The sequence below is a fragment of the Calonectris borealis genome, chromosome 7 (genome assembly GCF_964195595.1).
Source record: "Calonectris borealis chromosome 7, bCalBor7.hap1.2, whole genome shotgun sequence".
NCBI classification, from domain to species: Eukaryota; Metazoa; Chordata; class Aves; order Procellariiformes; family Procellariidae; genus Calonectris; species Calonectris borealis.
In genome coordinates this window covers 13296928-13310134 of record NC_134318.1, presented here as the reverse complement: position 1 = coordinate 13310134, position 13207 = coordinate 13296928, and the positions used below count along the sequence as shown (strand labels likewise).

At 38.8% G+C, this 13207-nt stretch overlaps 1 protein-coding gene across 1 annotated transcript in view; it reads right to left on the bottom strand.

Annotated features, from left to right (window-relative positions):
* The window catches only part of LDB3 (LIM domain binding 3), a 121686-nt gene that overhangs the window by 81572 nt on the left and 26907 nt on the right, over nt 1-13207 (bottom strand). The window contains exon 3 of the mRNA XM_075154308.1: nt 6410-6561. Coding sequence (XP_075010409.1) covers nt 6410-6561 — 152 coding nt within the window. The remainder of the gene's footprint in view (nt 1-6409; nt 6562-13207) is intronic.

The following is a 13207-nucleotide window of genomic DNA, read 5'->3' as shown; positions in this document are numbered from 1 at the left end:
CTTTGTCAACACTTAAGGCTGAGTTCTTAAATACTGTGTTCTGATAGGAGGCAGGCATTCATATCCTTCATCCAGTCTGACACGGCCACAACCGTCTCACTTCTGCATCCAGTAATTCAGAGATCCTTACTGGAGTCTTGATGTGGTCCTTGTTCCCTAAACTTTTAAGTGCTGCTATGCAAGTCCCAGGTGGGACTCCTGAGTGTAAAAGTGTTGCTGCAGCCTCATCCAAGGAACAGTCATTTGGTACTGGGCATTCAGTTTCCATAGTTTTAAGATTGCAGTCAGAAAGGCAGGAACAACCAGGGAAAACTTAAGTCACTCCAAGAATGGATTTCAGGAGATATATTCACAATGCTGACCAGGAACACCAGCAAGTTATCACTAGCATTAGTGTTCCTTTCAAAAAAAGTCACATTCATATGGGCTCAGATTCTACCACTAGTATGTAAGCAGTCCGTGAATGAAAACATCATTAGTTTGATAAACGTAACAGAATCATTCAGAGAAGGGAAAAGAATTCCAAAACCATATTTTCATTTTCTGTTTGTTTTTACTAATCATCTCCTACAAAGCTTTTAGGAAATGTTTCTACAGAATAGTTCGAGTACCACTATTTCAGACCGTGCTTTCATCAATATTGTTTATATAATTTTAATTTACTCTTAAACTGGGATAGATACCCTCTTCTAATTCTTCCGAGCATAAACACAGCCTAAATCTAGTTCTGATTTAAAACATGCCCATCAGCAGACCTAAAACATGCACAGAAATGGTTACTATTCACAGCTTCAGACAAAAGAAAGCAGTTTACAATAACCACTGAATTCCCCTTGCTTGCAGTTTGCTGTCACCACATGCTTTATTTATAGTAGGCCTGAAATAAATACTGCAGGATCAGCCATCTTTTGGTGCTGCACAAAAAAGGAAAGCTATTAAATATTTACCGTAAGTCTTTCACAGCTTTGCCTCTGACACTTTCCCTTTCACTAGAGAAAAGGAATATTTAGCTCATGATTTTCCAGCAAAAGACAATTTCAGTTGTGACTGTCTGGAAGTGAATGGCAGCATCACTGGCATGCCCTGGGAGGGGGAGGTTGCATCAACACACACCAGGCACGGAAAGTCTGCACCTTCCCCGCTCCTCTCCTGCAGCACAGGGTGACGCCAAGCAGGAGTCTTAGAGTGTCACAGGAATGTTTGTGCCAGCAGAATGAGGCACACTCATGTTACAGCACTTTCCAAAACTAAGCCAGTACATTTGGTGAATCCTTTCCAAGGAGGCTGATCAGTTTCCTTGAGTCAAGATCAAATGAATGTTCTGGATGCTCCAGTGAAATGTGTTGACAAATAACACTGCACTCTCATGCATTGCATTTACTGTGAATTTAAAAAAGAATCCCATTTGTATGAAATAAAAATAGATTTTGCATGCATTTCGTTTTTCACCTGTGAACTGAATACTGTAGGACAGTAAGTAGTATCTGTGGGACAGCCAGCCAGTTAAAGATGAACTTTGACTGGCCCAGAACTAAAAATGCCTTGGGGCAGCTGTGTAGCTCAAGTAACTGATTAGAAACTGATACTGAAAAATGACTGAGAACTGAACTCCAGGAGGTCACAAAAAGATTAAAAGCAAAGCAATGTCTTTTTCCACCCCAACCCAAGTCATTATAGAGTATGATCATAGCCTTCCATAGCATTGTCTAGCAGAAGTAGCACCAATCCCCCCTCAGTACATCTAGAGTAACATAGGTTTCTAAAGAACAAGCTGCATCTATGCAAGTATCTGATGTTTTAGAATATCAGCCATGTTTGCCTGAATACTATCACGTCTCATGGAGTTCTACTGGGTAATAGTGCACAGTGCCAAAGAAATTTCTTTCCTTCTCCCCTCACTGCTGCTCTCTTTTCTTCAGCAAAAGAGAATTCACTTCCTAGATGTATTTTGTCTTCTAAACTGAAGGAAGCAGAGCTGGTCTGGAGGGTCCCATACCTTTCCACACCACTCGATCACAGGTCTTTTTCTCCAGGAATGGTCCAAATACTTCAACTCCCTACCACTTGCCTGTCTGCATCCTTTAACTTCCCAAAAGCAGCACAAGGAGGCACGCTGCAGGCTCTGGAGAAATAGGCAGCCAGACATTGAAAATGAGCAGTCAGAAAATACAGCATTTCACTCAAGCTGGTAACAAGACAAGTTCTGGCTGCCTGATCAAACCTCTGACATAGCTGGCGAGACCTCCATCCTAATTTTGTGGTTTCATGTGAAAACAGAGCATGGGTGAGGTGATAAGAACAAATTTAACAGGGAGTTTAGGGAAGGAAGCTGTCAGAAAAAAACTTGACATCCACAAATTCCTGAACCGATAATGAGATATCTACATGACTGAAACACGGAGAATTCCACTCAGGCCAGCACTGCGCACTAAGCACTCATTGAAGAGCTATGTACCTTGAACAGTGCAGATTGATGGTACTTGAAGAAAAACTAAGTTTATATAGCCAGAGAAGTGCATACTCTCATTGTTTAGGCAGGCAAGTACGAATGGGCATTCTTAATGCTTCTCTTCTGCTACATTTGATGTCTTGCAATTTGATGTCCTGTGCAAGTGCTGACACCATGTACAGCTTTTCTTGACAGCCAAATAAAAAATAACCAGTTCCCCACCCTGAAAAAGAAACCCCACAGGGAACTTAAGTGTGATAATAAAAGTGAGTAGCAGCAAACACTGTCTGAACTGTCAGGTTATAAACAATGCTCATGAAACCTTCATGGCCAGGATCAATAAAAGGAAAGGCCATCGCTCTTGAGAGCCAAGAGCCATTAGAAAAATAAAAAGCTTTCTGTCTCAGAGCATTTATGTCTAGATTTCACGTTCCACTGCTTCTTCCATGGCCTTATAGACTAAACAAGCAAGTTCACTTCTACTTCCAGTGCTGCAACAGTGAAACCAAGCCACAGATTGCTTGGTAAGGCATTCCATGACCTTGAAACATACTCTGTAGAGCCATGTGACTACTTCACGTAAATGTCCAAGATCATCAAAATTTAGGGCTTAAGTTTTCCCATTGCAACAGTCAATTTCCTAATGCACATATATGCCTTTTCCATTTGAAAGGATTTCCAATGTTTCCAAACTTTCATGCAAATTAGCTAACTGAGTGTACCCATCTCTATGATCTTTATGGAGACTAGTTTTGTTTTTCCATAGTAGCAGAACACTCCACTCCAGTTTCATTGCTGCAAGCCATGTCTAAAAAAGTAAAAATGATCTCTTAGCACAGTCATATTCCTGGTAACCAAGTCCCAGGAGATTTTGCCTTTCTCCTGTTTTGTTCTTATTTGGTTGAAAATTACTATAACTGTGACTACTCCCATATTTTTCATGTTAACTATTCTTCTCACCAACAAAACCTTTGTAAAATTATTTTTTTTGAAAAAAAAAGTATATTTCATTGTAAATTTTGGGCAGGTGACTAAACTGCCACAATCTTTTTGTACTTAGGTAAATTAACCCACTTTTGCCTAGGAAAAATGATTTTTCAAGGCAAGATTAATCTAACTTCCCGAATATTGTGGATAGGCCTTTTGTTCAAGACATTAGGATACTGGATCTTTAATAGGGTTCTATGCATACGTCAGTTGGCTGAGATCACATGCTGGTAGGGTTTAGCTTGTATAAATACTGAATTGTGCAAAGTGAAAGCCAGCTTAATGCCTCTGAGAACAACTTTTTGAATAGCCCCTAATCATCTAAGAAACAACACTCTATTAAAAAAAAATTACTTTTCAGTCTTTGTCATTTGTTTTTCCCCCATATAACTCTAGTGAGGCTGAATGGGTCACCAATGCGAACTAATAGCTTACATCAACAAGCAACTGTCAAACTGAAGAGGAGATTCTATGAATTGTATATAAGTTTAGAGCAAAAGCATCATTTGTGAAAGTTCTCACTTGCTAACAAAGAAGCTGTCTGACCTATTTGTGCTTAATAGTATTTCATATCACTTCATGCCATTTTTCTTCTTTTCAAAATGGACCTTAACTCATCTACATCTATTATCTATGCAAGCATATTTCAGTCTGTGGAATACTCCATTACTGCTTATTTTGACTGTTCATTATCCACATAAGTTGATTATCTGAATCACATACTATTGTTTTGGAACCAAGAGACAAGGCGAGCCTTAAAAAAATAAAAGAAACAATAGATAGAGCAAGAAAGCAATAAATAATGATACTACCACTAGAATTATATGGGCAAAGAATAATGTATACCACAAAAAATAAAGCTTTAGCAGTCTGAATATACTTTAAGGAAAACTAACAGTTACTTCAATCATTAAATAAGCTGTCCTGGATGCTGTAAAATACTTTTTTGTTTGTTTGTTTTAATGATGTGACCACTAGAGTTGCTGGTGTTGTAATTTAGAAGTCAGCAAGTACAAAAGCACAACAATTATTCACATGAAACATCCCTGACAACACTTGATCAAAATTACTGTTTTAAGTAACTTGCATCTGTGATATGTATTAGGATAATCTGTTTTTGTTAAATCAGAGATTTGGTTACCCTTCCTCTGTGTGGAAGGAGAGGTGATGGTTTGTAGTTTTAAATGCCAGGCCATACGGGCAGCCACTGGATCACTTTTCAGGTCCAATATTCAGCAAAATTAACTCCAAATGTGCAACAAGCCAAAGCACAATAAGAAACATTTTCTCTCAATATGAAAACACTAAGATCCAATAGAAAAGCAAGCAGAAGTTCTAAAATAAATTATGAGAAAGGATTTTCTTTAACTTTCAAATACAAAATAATCCAGAACAATGTAGATCTTTTTTAAAAAGATATCATATATATATTCATAATATCACTAGCATTCATTACAGTGGAGCAAAAAGAAGCTGGAGTGGGCTTGAGGATGAGAATTCAACCACATGCATGAAGATAGTGCCCCATCTTCCTCCAACAACTTTGGAAAACCATTTTCTTCCAGCTTCTGATATAAAGCCCATTTCAGTACATTTAGGATGAGGCTCCTGGTCTCTCTTTAACTTTGGCTGAAAATCTTGCCTAAGCACACTAAAGGCACACATGCACATCATACGAGGTGGCAGAAATTATTCCATGCATCTCCCTACCTCTCTTGCATTCATTGCAACAGCTAGACCACACCTTTTGAGAAAAATTTCCAAGATTTTTCTTTGAGAGAATCTGGAATATCTGAAAATCTGAAGAGCTTTAATTTAAACTCTTTTCCAGGAAATATAAGTCTACCCAGTGTTCTCGCAGAAGCTAACAAATATGTTGCAATTTTGTTAGCATCTTTCTACTTTGTGTAGTTATTTTACACATTATCTGGAACACCCACTTAAAGACAAACTTGAGAGTTACAAAGCCATGTGGGAAATTAAGCCATACATTTTGCTTTAGAGTACTCTGCTCTGTCTTGAAACCTCAGCTAAAGATCTTTTTCCCCTTAGGTGATAGTCTGTTCCTGATACTGCTTGGCTCTACTGCATATCCATGTATGAGATTTTCTGGTATATTCTCAGAAATTGTACTTCCACATTACAACCTGCTTTCTGTACCAGTCTTTGCCTAGCCTATGTAAAAATTATCTTCTCCACAACGCAATAAAAATAGCAGTTACTTTGCTTTATATAATTATGGAGCTTTAAATATTAATGCAACTATTACAGAAAAATCTCTGTGCAAGGTTATCTGACTGGAGAACAAGTTTCCTTAGAAGCAACATTAACCAGGAAAAGTTGAGACCTGTTATGTGAAGATATTCTGCATTCTCAATGGCAAGACAACTTTTTATCACATGTCTGTGAGGAAGTGTGCCCTCTCCATGTTCTACTGACTTCCTTTCTTGCACTCAGGCTACACCTTTCTTATTCTGTCAGATGCAGAGAGGCCACTTTCGAACTTAAAGGTGCCAGATCACTAACACAAATTCTCAGCCTGCTGTGATCATTCACTCTGTGAATGACAGGTTGCTCCCATGCACTCATAACACTTGTTACGATGGTCATTTCTAGACTAGTCATTCATAAATTAACCAAACAAAACTGTCTTGTCCACACAGGAATAAGCAAAAGAAACATAACTGTTGGATTTATTTGTTAACAGAAGCTTGAATGGATATGGGATTACACCTGTTTCCAATAGGCTAAATTCAACACAGATACACTCAACGTATCAACCATACTGATTTCTATAAGAATCCATGGTGATTTCTACAAGAATCAGAGCAGATTTTGGCTTTCCATTTCATATCTGTGCCATGAACACTTCAAATAAGTCTAACAGACAGAGATAAAACACTTTCATCCCTTAGTCACGAGTTTCATAGGATGCCCTCAGGAACGCAAAGACTTTAACTTATATCAACATACTTCTGAAGAGTGAGGCTCAAGTTGTGGCTGGCTGACTTGATCTTGTTCTGGGCCTCTAAGTGGGTCATGCTGTCAGTGTTGACTCCATCAATGGCTACCACAAGGTCCCCTTGGTTCATCTGTGACTGTGCTGCCTTGCTGCCGGGGGTGATCTGTGTGGGCAAAGAAAAAAAGTTGTATCAGGATAAGTCATTCTGTACACAAAGCACTTAGAGAACTCACTCAGAATTATAATGAGGAATAGATACAGCAATAAATACAGTAATAGATACAACACTAGCTGTATCTATTATTGTATGGGTGGAACAACAAAATGTATGGAAATTAAACAAACTCAAAGTTAACTCACATTTCTGCAAAGGTCCAGGACAACATCTACTTGTCATTACCTCCATTTTGAGAGGTTAAGCCCAATGTAGTGGTTCCTTTACCACATATTATCTCCTCCTCAAGGGGATAATTATCACTATTTATATTGTAGTAGCATATAGAGACATTACTCAGAAGCTGAAAACTAATGAACCACTATGTACTGCATGATTTTATTGTATTTTTCCTCCTAAAAGCCATTTTTCCCAAATTAATTCATTATATTGAGCAGACAGAAAATGAATGTGTGTGAGGGGCCTTGGACATGCTTTGCTTCTTTTATAGCAAGCTTTATAGGAAATCGTTCTGCTTAACCTTACCCACATACAACTATAGCTCCATTACCAAGATAGATTACTACATACCCGAGATGATCTCATCAACCTGTTGGACCTGACACTCCAAAGATAGACCAGCACTTTTAGAAATAAGAAGCCACAACGCTTCAACTACAAACCCAACTACTGAGACAACAGTTCAGAAATTCTGGTCGTTCACTATGGCATCACATTCTGTTAGCTCCAGATGCCTTATGAACTGCATCTTCTCCGAATGGACAGTATCCTGACCTTAATTTTATACAGCCCTCTCAGCCTGCATATGGATGACATTGATACAGTACAGCTACTTATGAAACTTGACTCCATTAGAGAACTCCAACTAAACCAGAAGAGCCTTCACATACCATCAGCCAGGCAAATTTTAGTGAGCACATCAGCCTTGTCCTCTGCTTTCAGCACTGAGTACTTAAAGGGTACAGACATAAGCTATAGGTCTTTGCTCTTATTTGTAGGTACTCACTTCCTTACATTCCTCACTCCTAAAAAACCCCAAGGATAATCTAAAATACTACAACAAAGACTTCAGTCAAAAACTCTGTTCCTTCAGCACAGTGAACATAAAAGAAAGATGTGTCTGATTATGAGCCAAAATCCCCTGATGAATTCAGCCAGCCTGAAACTGTGAAGTTAAACTCCTAAGGAAACCAAAACTCAATACAAATCCAAACACTTTTCCTCATCAAGTGTGAAGTGAAATTCCTTAGCCTGCCTTGCCGATTATGACCTCAAAACACTTAAAAATACGTAATACTCAAAACAAAAGAATCCTTCCAAAACCATTCCCTAGACTGCTTGTTTGTGCTCTTCCCCTGGCAAAGACAAAGAAAAAAGGAAAAAAACCTGTCTTAATACCCCATTAGAGGTGCTCAGTATTGAGGCTGGCCGTCTAATTGACAGCGTAGTCTGACAACGGGAGTTGTCAATTTACTAGAAGACAAGCTCTAGTATCAGGGTGCTAGAACACAGCACCCTGAATACTTGGACACTCTACTTAAAAAGAGAGATTACTTTGGAATTTGGATGTTAGTTATAACTAACATCCCAGAACTGATCTGCCTGGAAGAGACAGATTTCTATACCTTTTCATTAGAGATAAAAGCAATAAGAGTTCTATGTTTTCTGAGTGAAGGACAGCCACAGATACAATGTTTGCAGGCAAAGTAGAGTTGACTGATAATGGCAGTGCCATTCCCAGATGTATTTTTCTGGTGTTAAGGAATTGAGGGGTGGGAGAAATATTTAGTGGTAGTTTCCATGATGGGAGTTTTATTCTGCAGTCTAATGCACCCTCATAGAAAGAGATTAGTAGGAACAAGATATTCATACTGCAAGCATAGTTTTCCTAGCCTATTATACAAACATTAGCTTCTATGCATTTCATTGACTTGCATTGTGTGAAGTAGACAGAATCTAGAAGCCTGTAAAGAATATGGATTATTTGCACACCCACATGTACTTGTACAGTTACTGAAAGACCCTTCCCTGCTCAGTCCCCCAAAGATGTCAAGAAACAGAGTCTACAATAAAATAAGAGGTCAGGAAAAGGCAAAAGGTGAACAAAAGCCAAACTCGGATAAATCAGTCAGTAAGACTTGAATTCATCAAGTAGAACACTTCAGTCTTTCTCAATTTATCCTTTTCCTCTATTAACATAAACTGTCCGTCAGGTAGACACCAAGGCTTGAGCCTTCTTGATAAAGATTTTTTAATAAATAATCTTCATACATCACTTTTCTAAGACACCACTTTTTACCTCCTCACGAAACACACAAGTTCTTGCCACAAAACGTTAACTGTGTGATGCTGATACTTCCGGTCTCCAGACAGCTGGTTCCAAATGCTGGGAACTCCCCCTTTTGCTCATCAAGAACAAAGACTAGTTTTTGAACATCAACCCAGTTACTGAAAGTCAAATGTCTGCCCTAATTTGGGAATTCTTAAGTAACACATACATCTCTCCTTCCACTTCCCAGTGATGCTTCAAACAAAATAAGCCCAGAGGAGCAGAGCTTCCACAGAAAGGATAAAGAAGTCTAGATCTGAGACTAGTTTGAGACAGCTGTAACATACTGACTTCCCTCTCAGTTTCTCTGATTTCTGCTTTTTGCAGCCCCAAATTTAAATGTCATATCCTAAAATAAAGATACAGCAGGCAACTACAACTGTCCTAGAATTAGAGTCAAATTTAGAGGGAGGGGATGGTTATAACTAGTGACCTGATTTCACTTACTCTAGTGGGATATTTTCTGCCTAACACTTCTAGAAAACACTACCTAAACAAAAAATATATTCATCAGAAGAATCTATCAAACAAAAAGTCCTGGGTAACTTTAAATTTGTGATTTACATGAATTTCTAACTATGGCCATTGCAACACCCTTTCTGAGGCAAAGAGCTACAGGAGAACCATACTGTGAAAGATAAGGAAATGATCTCAATCATGGCTTACCAGCCAGTGTTCCTTTATTTGAAAAGGAAGTGAAAGGGATTTGTAGTCATCTCTTCAGCCAAGTATAATTGTAACAAATTCTGGGCTGGATTCCTTCATACAGCTCTACCTTTCCAATTCCCATTTCAGAGGCCAGCACTCCATTGATGTCACTTTACCTCTAAAATTCAGCTTATCCTAGCTTCATAGACAATAAGACTTACAAGTATAAAAGATGAATCTAGTTTATTGTGTCTGTAATTCAGAACCATAATAAGTATCAGAAAAGAATTACTTCTTCCCCCAGTCTTCCCACTGGCTAAGAGCATGCTGTGTAGATTATTTGGTTCTGTAAAGCTTTATATAGAAGGCATTATTAAAGTCTGGATGTATAATCTGTATAGAATATTCAAATCAAAGTACAAAATTATACCTATTTTAGTTAGAAGCTGACAGGCTTCTTTGTGAGACTCAAGTGAGGCCACAGCGTGCATTTACAGCAGACATTGAGGTCAGTCAGTAATTGTTGGGGACAAAATACCAGTGTACAGATGGAGATATAGGGCAGCCAGATCTGAAGTGTCAAGGAACATTCAAGACTATCTTGTTCCCATTTTTAAAGATCCAGCAGCAAGGAATGGAATGCAAAGTGTTTATCTGTTGGTATTTTCCTTTGAAAATTCTTCTCTAATCTACTAAAAATTTACTAAATATAATCACAAACAGAGAAGACCTCACGGTGTCTTTGTGAAATCTTATGGGATTATTTTCTATTTAAAAAGGTTTTAAAAAATTTTTTTTTAAATGAAGGATAAATGTTAACTAAGCCTTGGAATTAGACTGCAAATCCAGATGTGTCAACACAGTAAGTTCTAGTTTCTTCTCATCTCAGCCTCTCTTCTATTAACAGAAGTAACATAAGTAGAGAAAGAGAGTTCTGTCTAGGCCAAATACGCATTTTTCAATTTGACCACCAATGTTTTTTTCTTAAAACATCTCTGGGCAGGATCTAGAAAAAACTATTTCAGAAAGCCTTTGTAATAGTCTTAACTCACTTGCTCTGGATTACAACATAGCTTTCAGATGCTATGCGTTGCAAATGCCTTTATTTAAGGCTACAGCGAGATGTTCACCAGAGATTCAAGGTACAGCTATTTTTTTCAGTTGATTTACAAAATCCAAGCCAGGGTACCACTGACAGATCTAATTTTAATAGTATTTCTTTAGCACCTCGAGCCCAAGCACAGACTTCATCTTGAAAAGCCAAGCATCTTTCACCTCTCAGAAAAGCAGAGGAACACTTGCTGCTTCGGAGATGTGAATTTTCAGCCCTCACAAATTTCCCACAAGGTAGACATCTGACTTCCAATATCCCCCGCTTAAAGCAAGTGGGCAGGCTGGAAGTATCACATGTTGCTTTCAATGCATTACAGAGAATTCTTACTACGCTCTGTTGTGAGCAGATCTGTATACTGGGTGAATATATAGTATGACAGTGACAGCTGTGCCCTAAAAAATAAGTCTGCACTGGGTTCAGAGTAAATACTACTTAGCAGGAGATCTGGGAGGCAGTGTACAAAGTGCAGCTGCTGCACCACCTTGAGAACAGCATGTGTTCCCATCCAAGCCCCCTCAGCTCCACTCCAAACGGGGAGAGAGAGAAGGATCAGGCAGCATTTGAGTGGCTGAGTGTTAAAATACTAACGAGAATGCTTGTATAAACAGATGGATGGACACAGCTTTCCTACCCCAAGGAACTCCTAATTGACAAGGCAGACAAAAATACATAGGAGACCTATACAACTGAGAAGGTGTTAATATGGTAGCTTGCAGCATTAGGCAGGGCCTCTTCTTTTTCCAGGACTTGAGCTATGCCTGACCCCTTTCTGACCCCAACCCCCAAATCAACAAGTTATATTTTCCTCTTCTCAATTAAGAACAAAGTTTCAGAGAATCAAGTATTCACTAGCACTAGAAATACGCTAAAGCACTGGGAATGAATATCCTCTCCTCTTCAGGATCTCTGGGATAGAAGAAAATATTAAAAGAAAATGTTCCTTTCCATAGTCAGAAAGGCTAGAAATCAGAGACAGGACATAAGCTATCAGTTACCAGAGACTATAATATACTATTACAAGAAAAGGAATGGACAGACACCAAGGATCATTAGAAAATAAAGTGTGTTTCCTTTATGGAGAAAACAGCATTTAAATCCCCCTTTGTTAAATTTTTGCAAGTGGGTTTTTGTATAGATGGTTCCAACAAACCTCCATAGGATTTCTAAGCACCGAGGCTTACAGTGCCTGGGAGCGGCAGCAGAACTTCCTCGTTTTGTGCATAGGAGCACGACCTACTGAAAGGAGGAGAGACGTGCTTTGAAATCCCACGACAGAACAGTTGCACTTAACTGGTGAATGCCCATATGAATCCAAGCAGTTATCTCTGGACTGGAGACATCAGTTAACAAGTTAATTGAGGAAATTTATATTATTGTTTCCTAAATGAGTCACTTTCCATCGCTGTCCCCACAATAAATGTGTAACAGCTCCAAAGGGAAAATCATGGGTTTTCTTAGAAAACAGAAGACAATTCTGGACAAGAAAAAACAGCAAAGAAAAGCAATAAAACCCACTGGGATAAGTCGTCAGGCAGAAATATACCATTTCATTCAACACATTGCCAGAAGGCATAAAACACGAACAAAAAAAGAAAAGTCTAGATAACCTAAACCATAGAGCAAACATCCCACTTTCTTTGATGATGGCTTTTATACCTTTCAGTGTCAGATGGGAGAGCTGAGCAAGACTGATTAAATGTAAAGACAGAGGACTGTAGGAAACTGGAAATGAAAGTCCTTGCACTAATCAAACCTGAAGAAAATTCCCTTTTTGCAGCTACCATTTTCCTGAAGAAAATGTCTCATTGTTTTCAATTTACTCCCAGGCTTTACTTTTCTTTTTTTTCCCCGATTCTGTTTTTTGCTTTTAATGAGACAACAAAACCTGCCTTAAATGAACACTCAGGGCATCTGCAAAATGTGCCACTGACACCTTGAAGAGCTTCCATTTATATTAAACAGAGCTGAGCTGGCAAGCTGCAGAGACACTCTGAAGTGGCCTCTCAGGCTATGCTTCATCTGTAGTTAGGAAGGGAGATTACAATAAATGTGAGAACACCTAAAATAGCTTTAATCTACCTCTCTTGGGTACCAGGATCCACAGCAGCACAGAGATTTTGTGGGACAGCCAGTCAAGCACTTACAATTCAGGACACCCTGTGCTGAAATCTGTACAGCAAGAGCCAAAGGGCTATTAGCACGTGAGCTATCCAGCTTACCTCAGTCTCAGGTATGCCAGGCCATGCAGGAGTGATACCGCCTCAATTAACACCAGAAATTTTCCTTCTGCTTAATGCCTTTACAAGGCTGCTGTTTATGAACAATATATAGGCTCTTCAAGGAAGAAGATAGACAGCTAGCCCTTCTTGCCAAGCTAAATAGACCCAGGTGATGAAAATAAGCCACATGTAAAAGATTTTCAGCTGGGAAATGAAAGGAAGCATATAGGTAGTGCTTAGGAGATTGACCTAGGCAAAGCTTTGGGGGATTTTTTGAGAGTAAGCGTGAATGCTCCTGTCCCTGGTTGGAAGGAAGATAATTCT